A 22084-nucleotide genomic window follows, 5' to 3' on the forward strand; every position below is an offset into this window, starting at 1 on the left:
TACCAGGACATGCGGAATCCCGAACCGGCAGACTATACTCTTCCAGAAGAATCTCCGAATTACCTTCCCCGAGATAGAGACCAGGGGCTCCGCCTCCACCCACTTTGTAAAGTAGTCAATGGCCACCACGAGATGCTCATATCTCCCCGGGGCTCGGGGGAAGGGACCCATGAGGTCTATCCCCCATTGAGCGAAGGGCCAAGGACTGTGGATGGGAATCATCTCCTGAGCTGGCTGATGACGCAGCGAGGCGTGTACCTGGCAAGTCCGGCATTTCTGGACCAGATCTGCTGCGTCTCGGAAGACAGAGGGCCAGTAGTAGCCCAGAAGGAGGCACTTTTTGGCTAGCACCCGAGATCCCACGTGTGCCGCACATATTCCTTCATGGACTTCGCGCAGGACGTAATCCCCTTCTTCGGGAGTCACGCACTTTAACCAGGGGGACAAATACGACCTCCTATAGAGGGTACCCCCGGTGTAGGCGTACTTAGCAGCCCGGAGCTGGATTCGGCGTGCCTCGGCTTTGTTTTCGGGGAGGGCACCCGAGCTGAGGAAGTTTATGAGAGGCGTCATCCAGGTAGCCGAGCTGTCTATAGCCAGGACCTGAACCCGACCGATACTTTTTTGTTTTACCACCTCTACCAAGACCTCCTTGCTCAGGTGGGCAAACGAGGAAGACGCCAACTTCGAGAGGGCGTCTGCCCGCTTGTTCTGGGACCTTGGCACCCGCTCTATTTCAAATATTCTGAACAGGGCCGCCACCTCCCGTACCTTAGCCAGGTATTCCTTCATCACCTCGTCCTTGGCCTCGAACTCCCCGCGGACCTGGAGGACGACGAGCTGAGAGTCGCTCCGAACTCTGATTGCGGTGACGCCCATCTGGTGGGCTATCCGCAGTCCCGTCAGGAGGGCCTCATATTCTGCCTCGTTGTTGGACGCAGGGAAGTCGAACCTAAGCGCATAGGTCAGTTCTTCCCCGGTGGGCGAGGTGAGCAGCAGGCCCGCTCCGCTCCCTTCCTTGCTCGAGGCGCCATCCACGAATAGGACCCACGGCTCCTCGGCCGGGGTGTCCGTGGGGGTCGGGGCTAACTCTGCCAAGTTTAAGTTAGCCCCCTCCGCAAGGAAGTCTGCCAAGGCCTGAGCCTTGATGGCAGCGCGAGGCCGGTAGCTAATATCATGCTCGGCCAGCTCGACGGCCCACTTGGTCATCCGGCCCGAGACCTCGGGCTTGGTGAGTATCTGCCGTAGGGGCTGGTCGGTCAGGACCACAACGCTGTGGGCCTGGAAATAAGGGCGGAGCTTGCGAGCGGCATGTACCAAGGCGAGAACCAGCTTCTCGGCGGGCGAGTATCGAGTCTCTGGCCCCTGCAGGGCTCGGCTCACGTAATACACCGGCCTCTGAGCCCCCCCATCTTCCCGCACCAAGACCGCACTGACGGCCTCGTTGCAAGCGGACAGGTATAGAAATAGGGTCTCCCCTGGCTCTGGTGCGGTCAGAGCTGGTAGCTCGGCCAAGTAGGCCTTTAGGTCGGTGAAGGCCTTTTGGCACTCCTCAGTCCAGTGGAAGTCCTTCGGCGCTTTTAGTACCCGGAAGAAGGGCAGCCCCCGGACCGCGGAGCGCGAGAGGAACCTGTTCAGGGCGGCCATCCTTCCTGTTAGCCGTTGGACTTCCTTCACGCTCCTCGGGGGGGCCATATCCACGATGGCCTGGAGCTTATCCGGGTTGGCCCGGATTCCGTCTCGTGACACCAGGAAACCAAGGAACCTCCCCGACCTCACCCCGAAGGTGCATTTCTTCGGATTTAAGCGCATCCGGCTCTCCAGTAGGATGTCCAAGATCTCCCTCAGGTCGGGTGCGAGCCGTTGGTCCGTCCTACTTTTGACGATCATGTCGTCCACGTAGACTTCCATGTTCCTGGCGATCTGGCCTCGGAATAGCTTGTTGACCAGGCGCTGGTAAGTGGCCCCCGCGTTCTTGAGTCCGAATGGCATGGTTCTGTAGCAGTAGGTCCCTTCTTCAGTGATGAAGGAGGTCTTATCCCGGTCCTCCTCGGCCATCTCTATCTGGTGGTATCCCTTAAAAGCATCCAGGAAGCATAAAACGTCAAAACCCACGGTAGAGTCTACTAACCTGTCGATTCTAGGCAAGGGAAAGCAGTCCTTCGGGCAGGCTTTGTTGAGGTCCGTGAAGTCTACGCACATCCTCCAGGTCTGGTCCTCCTTCTTGACTAGGACCGGATTGGCCAGCCAGGTCGGGTAGTAAACCTCCAAGATGATTTTGGACTCCAGCAGCTTGCCGACCTCCTCCTTGATCACCTCGTTCCTCTCAGGAGCGAAACTCCTCTTCTTCTGCTTCACCGGCTTGAAGTGGGGGTCGACGTCAAGGTTGTGGACTGCCAGGTCCGTTGGAATCCCGGGCATGTCATCCACCGACCAAGCGAAGACCTGGGAGTACTCCCTTAGCAGAGCCTTCAAGTCCTCCTTCTCCTTGGCGGGTAACAAGGCTCCAATGCGGAGAACCTGGTTGGGTCGATCCTCCCTTAGAGGGAACTCCTCAACCTCATCCTGGGTTCCCAGGGGCTGGACCTCATCCCCCGGAATGTAGGGCTCCAAGCTGGTTGTGTGGGCGACCACCTTTTCCTGCCCCCGGAGCGTGGCCAGGTAACAAGCCCTGGCTACCTCCGGGTCGCCGTGCACCTCGGCTATCCCTCCCGGGGTAGGGAACTTGACGCTGAGATGGTAAGTGGAGGAAACAGCCCGGAGGGCGTTCAAAGCAGGCCTCCCCAGGAACACATTGTACGGGGACGGCTGCCTGACCACCACGAAGTTGACGGGAACAGTCCGGCATTTGGGAGCCTGTCCTACCGTGACCATCAGGGTGATCATCCCTTCCGAGCTGATGGGTGGTCCTGCAAATCCCACCAGAGGTGTCCGGACCGGGGTGAGCTGGTCATCCCTTAATCCGAGCTCCTTGAACACCCTGTAAAACATGATGTCGACCGCACTACCCTGGTCGACGTATACCTTCTTCACCCGATAGTTGTTGGTGACAATGTCTATCACGATGGCCTCATGGTTCCCAGAAGCCAGGGGGACCGCATCCCTTGGCCCGAAGGTGATCTCCTCTTCCATGCGCAAGCGCTTCAAGGAATCGTCGCCTTCGGGGGGTGGTCGCTTGTTCTTCCGAGCTGCATGGCTGTCCCCCCCTGTGGGACCTCCGGCAATGGTGTTTATCACACCCGCCAGGTTCTGGGTGTCCGGGTCGGGAGAGTGGCCCCGAGGAGCGTCCCGCCGCTCTGAGCGGTCCCGACGCCGTCCCTCGTGCCTGTCCCCGTGGTGGTGGCGCCCGGGCTCCTGACCTGGTCGGCGCACGAACCGCCCTAAAAGGCCGCGCTGGATTAGGTCCTCTATCTCCTTGCGCAGGGCCCAGCATCCCTCCGTGTCGTGTCCCACGTCGCGGTGAAAGGCGCAGTACCTGTCCTGGTTCCTTTTGTTTCGGGGCGTCCCCATTTTTGGCGGCCGATCTCCTAGTCCTTCCGCCTCCATAACGGCCAAGATCTGAGCTCTGGGCCGTGTTAGAGGGGTGTAGGTCTTCTCGGGGAGTGGCAGCAGAGTAGGGGCCTTCTTCTTCGAGAGCCGGTCGAAAACGTTTTTCTTGGACGGGGCGTCCTTGTTCTCGGGGGGGTTTGTCCGACCTCTCCGATCCCCAAACTCCCGATCTGACTCCTTCTTCAGACGGCCTGCCTCCTCCGCATTAGCAGCCTCGTGCGCCCTGCGAAGGAGCTCTTCCAGGTGCACGGGAGGCTTCTTGGCCAGGTCGTAGAAGAACTCCTCTACCCTGAGCCCGTTCGTGAAGGCAGCCATCACCACTTTCTCATCCCTGTCTCTGACCTGCAAACTCTCCGCATTGAAGCGGGTCATGAAGTTCTTCAGTGACTCGTCGGGCCTTTGCCTGATGGACATCAGGTGGGTTGCGTTCCTCGCGTAGACCTTCGAGGACACGAACTGGGCTGCAAACTGCCGAGCCAGCTCGGGAAAGCTCCGTATAGACCCCGGTTTCAACCCCTGGAACCAGAGCCGCGCCTTCCCCTTTAGGAACATGGGGAAAGTCTTGCAGCGGACCTCATCCGCGGCGGTTTGCAGGCGCATATGCGTCAAGAAGACCGAGAGGTGGTCCTCCGGGTCCGTAGAGGTATCGTACATCTCGATGCTCGGAATCTTAAACCTCCGGGGTAGGGGGTAGTCCTCTATCTCCCGGGTAAAATGCGAGGTTGCATAGTTGTCCTCATATGGCCGGGGCCTCAAGATCTGCTCGAGCTCATCCCGAGCAGGGTCCAGATAAAGGGGGTCGCGGGGCCGGCTCTTGACAGACCGAGCCCGGGAACGCTCGGACCCATTCCGGGCGGGCTTTCTCGGAGAGGGGTCTCTGGGATGGCTCCCCGCGGACCTGTCGCGGGAATACCTCTCGCTGTCTCCGACCACCGAGGCTCGGGGGTGGGGAGGAGTCCGGGGGCGCTTCCTCCTAGGGGGTTGGTCTCGCGACTCATCTTCCGAAGGGTCAGGGGGTAACTCCTTCTCCTTTCCCTTGGCCTTGGAGGTCTGCGCACCCCCAGCCCCCTCTCCCTCCTTCGCCTGCCGGATTATATCTTCCAGCATAGGAAGATTGTCTGTCACAAACTGGAGCATCTGCTGCCTACGTTCCCCTGAAAGGGCTGAGCCCCCGGCTCCCCGGGATGCCTCAGCCTCCTTTCGTTGGGACTCTTCACCGCCCCCGTGGTCGGTGCTGCCCACCGCTCGCTTGGATCGCGTCTTGGCCATCAACACAATCTTACTTACCTTACGGTTCCCACAGACGGCGCCAACTGAAGAAGCGCAGAGCTTCCCCGAGGAGAGCTGACCTGATCAGCTCGGGGTGTCGATGGGAGAGCTGATCCAAGACCTGCACAGCAGAGAAGATGGGCTAACAGAGGGGCCCGAGGGTTGTCCCCAAGGGCACTCCGACGGCCAAGTTAGTTTTCCGGTGAGTAAAGTTCACGGGAAGTAGTAACAACCGGGAGTAATTTGCCTAAAGTGAGCGTCCTTTGTACAGTGGATGTGTGTTATTATTTATACCTGCAAGGGAGTCCGACCTCCGCACGACGCGGGACTTGCCCAGTATAGATAGCATCCCGCACTCAGGGGGATTGCTCCCGATCTCCTCGGGGCGGCCCTTCGCCCCCCCTGGGAGCCCTAGTCGGTGCGGCCCAGGACTGCCGCCAGGAGTCTGGGGGCCAAGGCCCAGCTCAGTCCCTCCTGGGCTGCCGCGTGTCCGGGCCTAGAACGGGGCCTCTGCAATGATGGTTCTGCAGGAACTACCAAACCAGCGCTGTTTGGCTGCAAATGTGCATCGAAAGGGTATAATGAACATTTCATGAACAGGCAGAGTAATGGCCATGTCTATTCTTTTCCAAGTTCTGGCATTGCTGGTTCAAGAAGGTATGTATGTAAACTTTTTTCTTTCTTTCTTTCTTTCTTCATTACTCTTTAGAATACGTAGTATTGACTATTTTTTTTTTTTTGGTTGTCCATGACTATTGGAGGGAAGTTTTTTCAATTTCTTTTTATTATAGACAAGGGGAAAGACAAATAGGGAAAACGAAAAAGAAAACAAAAATAACTAGAAAGGACAGAAGAAACTCCTTTGCTAAAACTAAATGAGTGTCAATTTTAGGCTGTGATTATAGGAATATTTTTTGAAAAGGGTCCATGAGGAGAAATTCTTGAATTAAAGGGTTTCAACTTCGAGATACATGTAATTGTAGATAGGAAAATATACATTTTCTTTTTTGGTATGCTCAAAAGTAAATTTTGCCCTAGAATTAGTAGAGAGGACCTTTCATCATTTCACGGTAATGACATAGCAAAAATTTCATGTTTTGAGTTTTGTTCTTGTTTATGATATTATGGAATAGTTCTAAAAGTTCCAAAAATTCATCACAATAACGTGAAGTTATTGAAACTCTAGCTAATTATGTTTTTCTAGTCCAAAAGCAATAATTATTCGTGAATTTGATAATACTCTTATTCATATTGCTTTCTTTTTATTGTCATTGGCAGGAAATTAGGACTTTCTCTATTTATAGGGGAGTAATTCATTTACTTCAACGTACTAGTATAATTTGAAATTATTACTCAAAAGCAGAATTGCTAATTAAACAGCCCCAGACAAGCTGATCTTAAATATGAAAAACAAACAATAAAGTTTATTTTTCCATTAAATTTAAAATTTTTATTTTATGATAATTTTATGCTCTTTTGTAATGGCTAAAAATTCTTCTAAACATGTCCCTGCAGCATTCATTTGAGTGTCAATCAGAAAACTGCATATATGGACATAGAAATTATCTCCAAGGAAGAAATCAAGCCAGCATCTCCAACTCCCCCTGAGTTGAGAACCTTTAGATTTTCAATCTTGGATCAGCTTACTCGTGACTCTTATACAAATATATTGTTCTTTTTCTTCCCAAGAAAACAACGAGGCACTTATCTCAACGATGTTATTTCCCAAAGAAGTCGATGTCTGAAGGAATCACTATCAAAAACCTTAGTACCCTTCTATCCACTAGCAGGAAAAATCAAAGATAATTTGCATATTGCGTGTAATGATGATGGAGTTTACTACGTCGAAACTCAAACCAATATTGGACTGTTAGATTTTCTGAGGAAGCCTGAAAATGAGTTCATGAATCAGCTATGCCCATTTCATCCAGATTCCACGGAATTATTGTCAAAAAGTTATCCTATCATGGTTCAAGTAAACATTTTTTACTGTAGTGGTATTGCCATTTGCTTGAGTGCTTCCCACAAGATTTTTGATGGTCTCTCAGTTTCTACATTTATGCAATCTTGGGCAGCTACAGCACGCGAATCAACGGTACAAATAAATCCCAGTTTTATTTCATCTTCCTTATTTCCTCCTATTTTGGATATGTACCAAGATTCACCTCCTGTGGTCTCCAAACCACAAAAGAACGAGCCTAAATATGCTACAAGCAGATTTGTGTTCGATAGCTCGGCCTTGGCTGCTCTTAAATCCAAGGCAGCTATATCAACATCTTCCGCGAAACCAAGTTCAGCCAAGGCTGTTATGGGACTTCTATGGAAATCTGCCATAGCAGCTTGGAAAGTGAGGTCTGTTTTGTTTATCCCGGTGAATCTGAGGACAAAAGTTTCGCCCCCTTTATCACCTCATTCACTAGGAAATATCGTCTGGTTGGCTCGTGCTAAATGTTGTGACAATCCTAAGCTAGAGCTGGAATTGCTGATAAACAAGATCTCAAATTCCATTGGTACAATGAACGCTGATTTTGTCGAATCTATAAATGGTGAGAATGGGATTCAGAAGCTGATGGGAGCCTTAAAAGATTTCCATGAAGTGTTCTATGACCCTAATAGTATGGCTGAATGTATCTATATCAGCAGCATCCGCAAGACTGGTTTTTATGAGGCTGATTTTGGATGGGGAAAGCCCATATGGACATGCATTGCGCGTGGAAACAGAGATTTACACGGATTGGGAAATATTGCTCATCTGATCGAAACAAAATCTGGTGATGGGATTGAAGCATTGGTGACCATGAAAGAAGAGTACATGTGACAGGTTGTCGAAACATGTGCAATAATAAATACCTGCTCAAACTAAAAGTAGTTTCTGTAGATAGTGGTGAGCAGGGTCGAATCCACAGGGACTGGGAGTAATTATTTCTTTTCAAGCTCACAGTGACAAGGGGAGTGTTTTTATGCAGAAGGTGACAATCAAAGAAATTCAACTAAAATAAAAAGCTACTAAAAATTAAATAACAAATTACTAAAATCAAATGAGTGATAATTAAGGATCTAGCCAAGGAATAACTTCAGCAAAGGTGCACCTAATTGATCATCGATAAGCAAAGGCAATTCCAATTATTTACTAATAAATAGGTTATAATTGCCAAACAAGCGATGACAGTCAACCCCTCCTTACTGTGTCGGTGATCAAGGTACGCCCGTTAATCACTGCTCTAATTGAGAAATAATCCTAGGTACGCCCGTAGAATTTAATTCCTCAATTGCGTTACGTATTAGAGGAGCCCTATTCTAACCAAATAACGCACTACCAGGGTTATTTTAGATTAGCCCGCGTATTCCCCTGACACAAACCCAATCATGCCAGTTATCACTATTTTGAGACAATTAAACAATTACGGATTTAACACCTCAATTGACAATAGATTATTAAATTAACTAATTATCCGGATCCAAGACAATCAATTAATTAAACAACCATAAGCACTGCAATCAGGGAATATGCAAATATCAATAAATAAGAGAAAAAGATAAAATTAAATCGATCTCACAAGTTTAGATGACCCAAAGCATCCGTTGTCCCTTGACTAGAGTGAGGGATTTAGTTCATATTTGATGAACTAAATCCACAAGGAATAAAAGCAAAATCTACGGCCATCGTTCTTGCTCGCGCTAATTCAACTCGGCCGAAGGAATAAGAAAAAGCTACTATAAAGCTAACAAGAAAAGTCAACAAAAGCCACATTGGCTGCTGAAATCCGTGAGGCAACTACTACTAAGAAGCCCCAGAAAAGTCAAAGGAAACAATTCCTTGATATTCCTGCCATGTGCAGGAGCTCCTTGGTCAAAAGTCCAAAAGGAAAAGCAAATCTCATGCTAAGCTTCAGCTCCCTCCTGTGCGGCGGCCTCCTTCCGGAGAGGAAGAAGAAGACCCCTGCCTTCAGCCCTTCGTTGCTCCTTTTAATGCTTTTGTTTTCGGCAATTACTAAAATGGGCATAAGCTTGCCTTTGCCAACAATGCCCCTGGGGTGAGCTCTGTGCCTTAGACTCCTTTTTTGTCAAATTAGCACTTGTTATCATATTTTCGTTCTACTCCCTGGAATATATGCAAAACACTAAAAATGAGTAGAATCCAGCAATTAATCCACATCGGGTCAGGTAATAGGGAAAATTAATAATAAAATAAATGATAAAATTACACCCTATCAACATGGCTGCACTGGAGAAAAATCAGGAGCTTCTCCATTATGCTTCTTTAAATCCTAGCCCTCTTGATTCAAGCTAGCTTTTCAGCATGTTTTGTCTGGCTATGTTTCAAATCCTACAAAGCAATTGTGAAGGTTGGATTGTTATCAAAAGAAAGTTGTAGGAACAGAAAACCATGAATTTGTGTATTATTCCCCATTAGTTTTTTGACTTGCTTTTGAAAAGAAAAAAATAACACCTGATATGATTGGGAGTTTGGCAGACCCTGTTTGTGTATAAACAAAGAAAAACTTTGGGGAACTTAAGGCCTTAGTTCTGAATTATGTGCCATTAGTGTAGTGGCAGATGGTTTTCTTAAAGAGAGTGGCTCAAGTCATGTGGTTCCTGACCCCAAAAACAATAACAAATCTACCGTTGTACCTTTATTTCTTGCTATGGAGCACGTCCATGACCCCATGATCATGATTTTTCTGGGGCTGAAAGTGGGGTAAATTTAACGCCATACGAGTCTGCGGTAGTTCCTAGAGATAATTTCAAAAACTTCTCTTGAAGTTTATCACTTAGCACTCTTAGATCGTGTTTGTATTGTAACTTTTTGAAATTTTTGTAAAAAATATACTGTAACAATTTAATATATATAAGATAAAAAGATGTTTGAAAAATGTGTTCATTTAAACGTAAAAATATTTGGTGAAAAATTCCTTTTCAAACAAGGCCTTAAAATTGCTATTCTTTGACTAATTAATGACATGACAAAATGTTCAACCACTTTCATTTCTTTATTCTTTAAGTGCGTGAGAAGAAAGCATTGCCTCTATATTAATGCCTTAATTAATCAAGCGATTTCCACACGAATAATTGACTAAAAAATTGGTCTGAAGATGTCATTAGCCATTTTCACTTCATTATTTCATTTTTTAATTACTGTTTATTCGATGGAATCAAGAAGATGCTTTCTGGTGTAAATAATAACAAATTCAAAAATAAAGAGACGCAAAATATGCAATTTGGAGGAAGTTGTTGCGGGGCGTCCAATCTGTCCACTCGCATTGGTAGATGGACACTTTATTATTCTTTGTTCTTGGCCTCTATAGCGGTTTTCACATTTGCCACCGATCCAGAATAAGTCCCTACTTTTTCTCTCTTTTTTTTTTTTTTTTGGTTTTTGGCCTTGAAAAAAATGAGCAATCAGACAACCACTTTCATTTCTTTATTTTTAAATTGCACGAGAAGATGCCTCAAGCAAAGGTGAAGGAGAGTGAAGGAGAGCACTTTTCTACTGTTAATAATTTTATTCCTAGAGAGCATAAAAAACAAGTACTGCCTACCACTAGTCACTGACTCACTGCTACTTGAGGACTTGGGAGGCGGAGTTGGGAAGTTTAGCGGGGCTGACATGGAAGTGATGGAAACTTGAAGCTTGGAGTGCAAAAGAAAGAAAAAAAAATTTCTTATTAGTTTGGTGGGAGTATAAAAGAGTTAGTGGGAAATCATATTTTACCGAATTGAAATTTTCTCGATCTTTTCTTCTTCCATTTCTCCTAGCAAAAACCCTTGCTTTGTTCGTTCTTTTCATTCTCTCACAAACGATCACACTTGGGAAATCAAGCTCAAGTAAGTGCTTCGCAAGAGCTAGGAGATCTTCCTTTATCTCTTAATCAAGGTAACTCTTGCATCTTTTGAGTTTTCTTTATTTGATTTGATTTGGTTTTGGGTTTAGATGTAAGCTAAGCTGCTAAGCTTTGGTTTCAAGTGGACCTTTTGGTAGAGGTCCTTATATATGTGGTAGTTTGGGTGATTCTGGTTATTTCTTGATTGAGGGATAATTGTTGAGGTTTTGGATGTTTGGTGATGTTTTGGGTTGGTTTGTACTTTGGTTATATGTTGTGTTGGGTTGGAAATAGGTAGAAGAGGTGAAAAAGGAAGTAAAGCAAAACTAATTAGTATCACATTTGCCATCGATCTAAAACAAGCCATAGATGAGAACTAGCAATTTTTTAATGTGGTACTATTAAATGGAATTTTTTGAATTACTAAAATTGCAGCAAAGTGAAGGGAATTCAAGCACAAAGTATCCAATAGCTGTGGTACAACAAATACATGATTAAGTGGATAATTAACTAATAGTCGATGAGAAGCTATCCTCACTTCTTTATTTTTCATCTTAATTACTATAATAATAATAACAATTAAGAAGTGGCTTGATGAGATGAAAATGTCACAGCCCATATCTTTGTTTCTTGTCTCAGTTCCTTCAGTAATCAAGAAGATGATTTGTAAATGCAAATAATAAAGTAACAATAAGAAAACAATTATAAAAAAAAAGAAAAAAAAAGCAAGAAGATGCAATTTGGAGGAAGTAGCCACTGTGCTTTGATCATGACAGATGCTTATCAAGATGACTCATTTAAACTAGAAAATTTGGAAAAAAAAAAAGTAAAGTGATACATCATCTTTTTTTTTTTTTTTTGGGTGTTGCTTTCTTGACCAAGAAATATCTAAACCATATCTTACCTACTTAATTAAAAAAATAAAAAAATAATAAAAAAACGTGTCCTACCTGCAATTATACTTTATCACCTTTTTTTTTAATGCCGACTAACAATTAAATTAGTGATAAGATATCATCAACAATTATTCAGCCACTTTCATTTCTTTATTTCTTATCCACTCGAGAAGATGCTTCAAGCATAAAAGAAGAAATTCCTCTAAATTATTGCCTTAATCAAGAGGGTGCATCTGCGAGGAAAAAGTCTTACATCATCCAATTCCAAAGATGAGTTTGCTTTTTTCAACGTCATTGAATCTACGAATGAAAAAGGAACCAAACCATAATACTTCTTAATCACCTCAAAACGCAATCTTTCTACTATTAAAGTTTTTAGCCCTACCCACTACTAGATAGAATATTTAAACAACTAAAGGCCGCCAGCATTGACAACACCAATTAGTCTCACAACAAGTATTATGTAGAATTTTTAAAAATCCGACAAAGAAAAATTAGTAGCATTAGATAGAATTTTCTAAATAACCATTCTATCTAAACGATTAATGACCAACACCATTCATCTCCCTCCTATGGAGGAAAAAGAGTAGAGAGAAGGTTAAGGGTAGAGACAGGGGATAGAGAAGGTTGAGGGAAAAGAGAAAACAGCCCCTACGGCGACAAGATTTTCGTGGATCTGTATATTTACTAGTCCCGATCATAGCTTTTTTAGACTTCTCCTCTCTCCTGAATTAAAATAGAATAGATTATACAAATGTGTCGTTACTGACAAAAAAAAAAAAAAAAAAAAAACCACCCCAGCGTGGTCAATCGTAAAACCAAGAAAATGCCAAGCAACTTCCATTGCAAAAGCATCCAAATTTCCCATTGAATTGAAGCACTGCACGGCACCACACTGATGGAGGCCCCCCCAGATGTGAACAGCTGATGGCCGCCTCCATTGACCCATCTTAGTATTGTCACGGCCGACAAATTTTGGTCTAAGCTTCCATACAGCTATTCTTTATCAAATCATGCAACATATATTTATTTGTAAACCAAACATGTAACAAATATTTGGAGAAAATAGAGAAACTATTTGTGCCCTCTTTTTGCTTCAAGATCAGGTAACCTCCTCTTCTATTCATAGTTTCTTCATAGTATTATGGATACATTGACATGGGGTGTATGATGGAATTCTTTTTTGTCATATGAATTTTCAAAATTCCTTAATGAATTAAATTTAAATTCTTTTTAGTTGTTTTCTTAAATACTTGATAGCTTATTCTTGGTCTTCTACCTGATTATATGAATAATTATACGGCTTCAATGATTTTTCAAAATTATCCCTCTTCAATAATAGCTAACAATCCTGGACGACAAGTAGGATGAGAGATTATGATGTATGTATTTCTAGGAAAGCTCGTTCATTTGCATTTGGATCAAAGTTTAAACAAGTTGGATAATTGATAATTTATTCCTGTTGAATCATCTTAGACATCAATTTATGCTGCACTTAGCACTGATCTTAATCACTTACAACTATGATCAGATTATCACCAATTAATGGCTTGGCATAATCCCTCACAACAACTTTTGCCGGTTCTTTTAGATGGAGCAATATACTCGTAAGGCAGCATACGACATGAAATAATTGATTTTTTTTCCAACTAGTATTGGGTGGCAAACTATGATCATATTTTAAGGACTTCGTATATATAGTAAGGTGGTCTGATTAGCAACAAATTTATTATTTTAGTTACCTACTGACTCATAAAAACAAATACACTAACATTAATACTTTTAGATGGATAAGAAATCACACGAAGATTCAAATCAGTTTCACATTCAACAAAAACCATGACAATTAGTTGGTGTTCACGTTATTTGCCATGTAACAAAATTGATCATGCCTCAAAGGATTTGTTGTGCAAATTATGTAGATCGACCCATTGGGCATCGATCTAAACAAAGTCAGAATGTGCAAAAGGAAATATTGATGCAACTTAGAACAAATTAGATATGTAGACTCGACAAACATTGACAAAAAATTCCTAATTTTGGCCAACTTGGATATATAAACTTAAACGGTGATGTGAGGTGAAAAATTAGGGGCAACATGGTGGAACACTGGTCTAGGGGAATTATATGACAATTATAGTTTAGATGGAGTAAATTAATAAGCTCTTGACTTAAACCTGAAGGTGTTTAAATTTCCTTTGGCTTAAAGGTGTTTAAACCTGAAGCTGTCAGTTTTGTTGCAATTATTTACATTAGACGAACTTTTTAATACAAGGGCACGGTTGTAAAAGTAACAAGGTAGACAATCCTTTCCTTTCACTCCTCCCAAGTCTCAAACAAAACCAAAAAAATCATTTCTTTTCCTTTTTTTCCTAAGTTCCAAGACAACATTGAAGGAAACTTGTCTAACTTAATTAGTCAAACATTCTTTATGTTCGTGTGTATATATATATATATATATATATATACATACACACACATATATATATATTTATATGACTAAAAATCCAAGGTTGTGCAAAATTTAAAAGATTTTTTAATAATCAACAGTTCTACAATTTGGACAAAGAATCTCAAGATTTCATTATTGACCAAAGCAAGTAATTTGAGAACACAAACCTCACTACCAAGACACTAAAGGTAACCATCCGCTACACCTCTCAAAATTTCTACTACACAGGAAGCACATTAACTGGTTTAAAAAGAGGGATCTGTTTTTGTTTATTGATTTGCTATATAAACTTTTTGGTCCCATTAATTTTCGCTACCTTAATTCCCTAATTGAGGAACGGTCTGATAAAAGTTTCACCACCTACTCAGATTGCTACAATTTATGAGTTCCAATTTCTTTTCATCCGACCACAGTGGTTTAATTTCTTCGACAACTAAGGCCCCCATCAGTGACTAAATCAGATTGCGCTAAAATTATTTTGAGGTGACCCCACACAATTTGATTAATCACAATTATACTAATTTAAATCTCACACATCAGCCCACTGGAATCGTTAACTCATCTCTCTCTTATTCTGACTGGCTTCTATTCTGATTTCTGCCAATTGTTGCGGAAACATTCCTTCCATCTCTTCTATCAGAAAACCTTTCGATCCTAGTTCCAATTCCAAGCAAGAAACAATGGCTGAGGCTGTTATCAGTGCTACTGTTGAGGTCGTCTTGGGGACACTTATTTCCATTGCTGCGGACCGCATTGGTATGGTTCGGGGAGTCAAAGCGGAGTTGGAGAGACTAAGCAACACTGCTGCAATGATCCAAGGTTTCTTGGCTGATGCTGACGGGAAAATGCATACCCAAGGGGTGCGAGAGTGGCTCAAACAGCTAGAAGATGAGGTTTTTAAAGCTGATACCGTGCTAGACGAGCTCAACTACGACAATCTTCGTCGGGAGGTGAAGTACCGAAATCAACCAATGAAGAAGAAGGTATGCTTCTTCTTCTCCTTCTTTAATGCAATTGGCTTTAGTTCCGGCTTGGCTTCAAAGATCCGGGACATCAACACCAACCTACAAAGGATCAACCAGCGAGCCAATGACTTGGGATTGGTCAGAAAGCACCAAAAAGAAACTGGTGCCACTGGTGCCACGACAAGCAGACAGACCGACTCTATTGTCGTTCCGAACGTTGTAGGAAGATCCGGCGACGAGTCAAAGATTGTGGACATGTTATCGAGCCCATCTGAAAAGGTTCTTTCTGTTATTCCCATAATAGGCCCGGGAGGTTTGGGAAAGACAACTCTTGCTAAATCAGTCTACAACAATCCAAAAATTGATGAGAATTTTGGCATAAAGAGTTGGGTTTGTGTGGCTAGAAAAATTGATACAGTGGGGCTGTTCAAACTCATTTTAGAATTGTTGACAAAAACAAAGGTTGAAGTGGATGGTAGGGAAGCCATAGTTCAAGAAATTCGAGGAAAGCTCAAGGGACAAAGATATTTCCTTGTTCTTGATGATGTGTGGGATCATGATCAAGGATCGTGGGATGACTATTTCAACACTTTGATGGGACTCAACGAAACCAAAGGAAGCTGGTGTCTTCTCACTACTCGTCTAGAAACAGTGGCTAATGCTGTGCCTAGACATTTGCAAATGAATGATCGTCCTTATTTCTTAGGAAAGCTATCGGGTGATGAGTGCTGGTCCATCATAAAAGGAAAGGTGATGAGCGCAGGGGAAGAAGTGCAAGAAGAATTGGAAGCACTGAAGGAGCAAATTTTAAGGAGATGCGATGGCCTACCCTTGGCGGCAAGTTTGATTGGTGGCTTGTTGCATACCAACAGAAGAGATAAGTGGCACTCCATTGTGCAGGAGAGTCTTTTGAATGAATATCAAAGCGAGATTGAGCAAATACTTAAGGTGAGCTTTGATCATTTATCACCTGCATCAGTTAAGAAATGTTTTGCATATTGCTCAATTTTTCCCCAGGATACTCAATTACGAGAAGATGAACTAATTCAGCATTGGATTGCAGAAGGTTTTGTTCTAAAGAATAATAGAGTGATGGAGGAAACAGGAGGCAAGTATTTGAGGATTTTGTTGCAAAATTCCTTACTAGAAAAAGTCGAAGATGAGGGGAGCACATATTATAAAATGCACGATCTCGTGCATGATTTTGCAAAATCAATTCTCAATCCAGAAAGCAGCAATCAGGATCGCTACCTTGCATTGAACTCTTCTGAAGGTTTGGCAGAAAATACCACAAGGACAATACCAGCATCAATTCGCACGTTATTTCTCCATCTAGAGGGTGGCGTATCTACTGACATGAACATGCTTTTAAGATTCAAGGGCTTGAATGTTCTCAGATTGTCTGGCGATGATGTCGAGTCTCTACCGAGCTCCATTGGCAAACTACTACATTTGCGGCTGCTCGACATTAAATCTTCTAGAATCAGAAGTTTGCCGGAATCTCTTTGCAAGTTATATAATTTGCAGACACTAACGATTGATGATGATGAACTTGAAGGAGGTTTTCCAAAGCGGATGAGCGATTTGATCAGCTTGCGGCATCTAAACTACTACCATGATGATGCAAAATTTAAAATGCCGGCGCAGATGGGACTATTGACTTGTCTTCAAACTCTGAAATTTTTTAATGTAAGTCAAGAGAGGGGTCGTGGTATCGAAGAGCTTGGGACCTTGAAATATCTGAAAGGATTGTTGGAGATAAGAAATCTTGGACTAGTGAAGGGCAAAGAAGCAGCTAAACAAGCAAAATTGTTCGAAAAGCCAGATCTGTCTCGCTTGACATTTGCATGGGAGCTGCGACATCTGGAAAGTGATAACCGTGATGAGGATGTGTTGGAAGGTCTCCAACCTCACCCAAATTTGGAAAGGTTGAAAATTCGATATTTTATGGGTAATAAATTTTCACAATGGCTTATCAATTTGTCAAAATTGGTGGAGTTACAGATAATAGACTGCAAGAGATGCAGTGAACTCCCCTCATTAGGACAACTACCATCCCTCAAACGTCTCTCTTTGATAAGATTAGACAACATTCGATTTATTGGAGATGAGGAGGAGGAGGAGGGCGGCGCTAGAAGACGAAAATTCTTTCCTGCCCTTGAAGAACTCTGGGTAATAGATATGGGGAATTTGGTAGAGTGGAAGGATGCAGACCAAGTGGGGTCAACAGTAGGTGAAGCAGAAGCAGATGTCTTTCCCATGCTGAGGAATTGTCACATTCGACGTTGCCCACAACTGACCACTCTTCCATGCTCGTGTAAAAGTCTAGACGTGGAGGGTTGCCGTAATCTAACAAGTATAAAAAGGGGTTATGGCACTGCTTCTGTTGAGGAGTTGAGTATTCAATTTTGCGACAATTTTAGGGAGCTGCCAGATCTGGATCTGTTTGGATCGAGTTTGCAGCGATTGACCATCTCATTTTGCCCAAGATTAATTAGTCTGGGAGTAAATGGACAGAAATGCCCCCTACCATGCCTTGAGGAATTGAGCATTGATAATTGCGAAGGGTTGACCACTATATCCGACAAAATGTTCGAGTCATGCCGGTCTCTGCGGTCCCTGTCGGTGATGTGGTGCCCCAATCTGGTATCATTTTCGCTTAATTTGCAGGAAACGCCTTCTCTCGAGAAATTCATCTTATTCAAATGTCCCAAATTGATCCCTCATGGTTTCAAAGGATTTGCTTTTGCCACCAGCTTAAGAGAATTGAGCATCAACAGTCCCTTCTCCTCAGATGACTCCTCAGTCGATGATTTTGATTGGTCTGGTTTAAGATCAGCATCAACACTCCGTAAACTTCGATTAGAAGGGTTACCTCACACGGAGTCCCTGCCACACCAGCTTCAATACTTGACTACCCTCACTTCACTAAGTCTGGCCGACTTTGGAGGAATAAGAGTGCTACCGGATTGGATTGGAAACCTTGTGTCCCTTGAAACCCTAGAGCTATGGGATTGCGACAAGCTTCAGTCTTTACCACCAGAGGCCGCCATGAGACGACTCACAAAGTTAACTCGTGTTGAAGTCTATGGGTGTCCTCTGTTAAGACAACGATACACTCCCCAAAGAGGCGTCCACGGTGAGATTTTCCTATCTAAAGTTCACACGCATATATATGTGTATAAATTTTTTGTATCTGCATCTCATTGACGTATATTTGCTCTTCAATCTCTTGTACTCTTTTTCTCCATCTCTTTTCTGCAAAGTTATTCTCTGTAATTAATTCTCTTCTTTTGGGCAGACCTTGGTTTCTTTTCAAAGATTAGTTTTAACAAAGCCTGGTTTTGAGCAAACTAGAAGAGACCAAAATTCTGGATTTTCTCTGCATCTCACCACTGAAAGATTTTGAACATCTTAAAAACTCAACTTGTTACCTTATATTTGGCCAAGAACGAAATTATTAGCAACGGTACATACACAATTAGCCTCTTTGTTTGAATGTGTTAGCAAATGTTCCATTGGATGTGCAATGCTAGATGTACATGGAAGCATTCGTCATTTTTCTGTCACTGATAATGCCAGTCTGAATGGACAACATTAAAGCTAATCAAGAAACAGTTGTGAAGAAAATTCAAGAAGCAATTTGCTATGCTTTGGGACTCCGTGTTCTTATTGCCATAAAATTATATCATGCCATAAAATTATATCAGTCTCCTTGAAGTTCAAATATGTTTGTTGAGGAACTAGAGTGATGCAAACCTTCACCGATGGTTGTTTATTATCTTTCACAAGTTTGAGGAGTTTGTACATCGGAATTACCTTGCTTTTCTGTTCTGTGAGCTGAATTACTGTATTGTTACCTTGCATACAAGCAGTGACAGCGAACAAGAAGGCAATGATGGTGCTCAAACAGCAGGCTCATGTTGTTTCCCACCGTTGCTGAAGAAGGAGAGCTCAGGAGGTACAAGCAGTGACCGCGAACAAGAAGGCAATGATGGTGCTCAAACATCAGCTTCTCTCCCCAAGAACTCTGTTTTACCTCCACCCAATTTATTAAAAATACAAGGGAATTGGTGCAAGTTTTTATCAAAGTTTGCTTGAGTCATGTAATTGGCCAGAAAACAGGGTGTTTTTCTGCACTTTCATGTGTTTTTGAACGTTTGTCCTATGCTATATAGCTTAGTTTTTGTTCTTTAAGATTTTACATTTACTCAACATGTCATTTAATTGTGAAAAAAGTTGGTTTTTTCAATTTCCTTGTACTGGTTACTAGACCATACCTTTTCTTTGCGTTCCTTAGCTGTCATAACTGAATTCATACTGAAATGTAATCTTTGAGAAGTTTGTACATCACAATTACCTTGTTTTTTTGTTCTGTGAGCTGAATTACTGTATTGTTACCTTGTCTAGCACTGACCGAACAAGAAGGCAATAATGGTGCTCAAACATTAGTTTCATGTTGATTCCCATCCTTGCTGAAGAAGGAGAAACCAGAAGGTATGATGGTTCTCAAACATCAGCTTCTCTCCCCAAGAACTCTTTAACCTCCGCCCAATTTATTAAAAATACAAGGAAACTAGTGCAAGTTTTTATCAAAGTATGCTTGAGTCATGCAATTTGCCAGAAAACAGGGTGTTTTTTTTGTACTTTCATGTACTTTTGAACGTTTGTCCTGTGCTATATAGCTTAGTTTTTAATCTTTAAGATTGTACATTTACTAGGTGCTTAACATGTCATTTGATTGTGAAAGAAGCTGGTTTATTCCATTTTCTTGTACTGGTTACTAGACCATACCTTTTCTTTGCATTCCTTAGCTGTCATAACTGAATTCATACTGAAGTGTAACATTATGATGGTATTTTCCAGAGTCTTAGAAAGCAGACCTCATGTTGTTCGACAAAGACACCACCCTTTGCTGTTGCATTTCTTACAAGAGTGCCAGGGGGCAGAAGTTATTTTCACTGACTAGACAGGTTTGAAGATGAAGGTAGTAATCAATGATGAGAATCTTGCACATCAGAGAGCGCTAGCTTTGATGGAGGCTTCACCAATAGGTGGTTCTCCCCAGGTTTCCCAAATATAAGTTTTTACTCATCTCCTGCTTGGGCTGCAGAAAGAAAGGCAATAATTTAGCTTGTGCATCTTCAGGGCAGTTTTGATAGTTTTTTATCTGCATTCTTGATATGTATTTCATAAATCAATTACCAAAACTTTTTTTCCCCTTTGGCATAGCATGCTGATCGCTGAACAAATTGGAAGAGACCAGAATTTTGGGTTTTCTCTGCCTCTCTGAACCTCTGAAAGATTTGAACATCTTAAATATCTTTAACTTCAAATTGTTACATTCTGTTTGGCCAAGGTCGAAATTATTAGCAATGGTTCATACCCAATTGCCTCTTCGTTTGAATGTGCTACAAAATGTTTCATTTGATTTGCGATGCTAGATGTACATGGACATATTCTTCATTTTTCTGTCACTGATATTGCCAGTCTCAATGGATAACATTAAAGCTAATCGAGAAACGATTTTCAAAGAAAATTCTTGACACAATTTGCTGTTCTTTGGGACTCTGTGTTCTTGTTGCCATAAAATTAGACCAGTCTAATTGAACTTCAAATATGTATGTGGAGGAACTAGAGTGCTGTGAACATTCACCTCTTATAATTTATACGGCATGCTTCATATCAATGACAATAATGTCTTTTTCTTTTCAATGACAAAAATGTTGGATAATTGTTCATCATCTTTCACAAGTTTGGAAAGTTTATACGTCACAATTGCCTTGATTTTCTGTTCAATGAGCTGGATTACTGTATTGTAACCTTGCAGATGAGCAATGCAAGGAATGATGGTGCTCAAACATCAGCTTCGTGTTGTTTTCCATTGCTGCTGAAGATGAAGAGCTCAGGAGGTATGTGGTGCACAAAAGTGATAATCCAGCACTTCTCTCCCCGAGAACTCTAAGTTTGCATTCTAATAAGCTTAAGTCATGTAATTGGCATGAAAACAGGGTGTTTTGCTGCACTTTTATTTGTTGTTGAATGCTTACCCTGTGCCACATCGCTTATCTTTTGCTCTTGAAGATTTTTATGTTTATTTGGTGCTTAACATGTGTTGTGATTGTGAAAGAATCTGGTTTTCAATTTTCTTGCACTAGTTACCAGTCCACACCTTTTCTTTGCTTTCGTAGTTTGTCATGATTGAAGCTGTTCTGAAATGTAATATTAAGATGTTTATTCCGAAGCAGACCTCATGTTATTGGACAAATGACACCACCGATTGCCGTTGCATTTCTTACTAGAATGCCAAGGGACAGAAGTTATTTGCATTGAGAGTTTGAAGATGAAGGCAGTAGTTATCAATGATGTTAATTTAGCTCATTAGATAGCATTAGCTTTGATGGATGTTTCGCAAATAGTTGGTTCTCCCCAGGTTCCTCAAACATAAGTTTTTCGGTTTCTCCTGGTCAGAATGCAGAAAGGAAGGTAATGATTTAGCTTGTGTGTCTTGAGGGCAGTTTTAATAGTTTCTGATCTACTTTCTTGATATGTATTTAGTAAATCTATTACCAAAACTTTTTTTCTTTTTGTTGATTTCTGAACTGAAAATGGCTAGTAGCAGGCTTGTAGAGTGTGATATGGATGAAGAAGAAAGAGAGGGGAGCATCATCCGAGCATGGAAGCTGATGCTGGAGACCTATCAAGATGCGCAGCTGATTATAGTCAAACTGGACTGATGGATGTTTGTGACAGTAGACACAATAAATTGGATAAACAATCAATTTGGAGCAGTGAGAAATGTAGATGCAAGAAGTCTTGAATTGCACAAAGATCCAAGGAAGAGCAGGGAAAACGTTCTTTTCAGTAGATATGTGCATATTTTGTGAAGAATTAACACTTTTTAAAATATGGCATTTCATACTTTTGGTGTATCAGAATGTGACAAGTCCTGATAGTACGTTTTCTTCATCTTTTATAGGGAGTAAAAGTATGTCTAGAGACCATGCTTGCAAGATTTCCTACCCTTTTTTAGTTAGACATTTGATAGAGAGAACTTTTCCTCTTCAAATAATCATTTTTATTATCTATGATAGGTGAAATTGCTTATCAATTTTACCTGATACTGCGAAA

The 22084-nt window shown here is 42.6% G+C and overlaps 2 protein-coding genes across 16 annotated transcripts; both read left to right on the forward strand.

Moving 5' to 3' along the window:
• Positions 1-4918: 4918 nt before the first annotated feature.
• LOC113736356 (epi-neemfruitin B 7-O-acetyltransferse L7AT-like) lies at positions 4919-7636 on the forward strand. The gene is made up of 3 exons (XM_027263296.2): positions 4919-5040; positions 5419-5475; positions 6334-7636. The coding sequence occupies exons 1-3, from the start codon at positions 4919-4921 to the stop codon at positions 7634-7636; spliced, it is 1482 nt and encodes a 493-aa protein (XP_027119097.2).
• A 2659-nt stretch (positions 7637-10295) lies between these two features.
• On the forward strand, positions 10296-22084 carry LOC113699986 (putative disease resistance protein RGA3). Of its 15 annotated transcripts, none has more exons than XM_072046623.1 (8): positions 10296-10693; positions 14629-18092; positions 18829-18914; positions 19364-19450; positions 19820-20007; positions 20784-20865; positions 21202-21439; positions 21573-22084. In XM_072046623.1, exons 2-3 carry the CDS (start codon positions 14669-14671, stop codon positions 18894-18896), a joined length of 3492 nt encoding a protein of 1163 aa, XP_071902724.1. In that variant the 5' UTR covers positions 10296-10693; positions 14629-14668; the 3' UTR covers positions 18897-18914; positions 19364-19450; positions 19820-20007; positions 20784-20865; positions 21202-21439; positions 21573-22084. The 15 variants fall into 15 exon arrangements, with proteins under 15 accessions (XP_071902724.1, XP_071902596.1, XP_071902533.1 ...); XM_072046495.1 differs by having other exon boundaries at positions 10299-10693; positions 18829-18950; positions 21570-22084; XM_072046432.1 differs by having other exon boundaries at positions 10299-10693; positions 18829-18950.

The sequence above is a fragment of the Coffea arabica genome, chromosome 1c (genome assembly GCF_036785885.1).
Source record: "Coffea arabica cultivar ET-39 chromosome 1c, Coffea Arabica ET-39 HiFi, whole genome shotgun sequence".
Lineage (NCBI taxonomy): Eukaryota > Viridiplantae > Streptophyta > Magnoliopsida > Gentianales > Rubiaceae > Coffea > Coffea arabica.

What these genes read in the sequence shown, in the direction of transcription:
- LOC113699986 (XM_072046623.1), top strand. Translation starts at nt 14,669, where the DNA reads ATGGCTGAGGCTGTTATCAGTGCTACTGTTGAGGTCGTCTTGGGGACA. An exon ending in TCCCCAAAGAGGCGTCCACG is followed by an intron (nt 18,093 to 18,828) that starts GTGAGATTTTCC and finishes GCATACAAGCAG; the next exon opens with TGACAGCGAACAAGAAGGCA.
- LOC113736356 (XM_027263296.2), top strand. Translation starts at nt 4,919, where the DNA reads ATGGGAGAGCTGATCCAAGACCTGCACAGCAGAGAAGATGGGCTAACA. An exon ending in GTGAGTAAAGTTCACGGGAA is followed by an intron (nt 5,041 to 5,418) that starts GTAGTAACAACC and finishes TTTCATGAACAG; the next exon opens with GCAGAGTAATGGCCATGTCT. An exon ending in GGCATTGCTGGTTCAAGAAG is followed by an intron (nt 5,476 to 6,333) that starts GTATGTATGTAA and finishes ATGTCCCTGCAG; the next exon opens with CATTCATTTGAGTGTCAATC.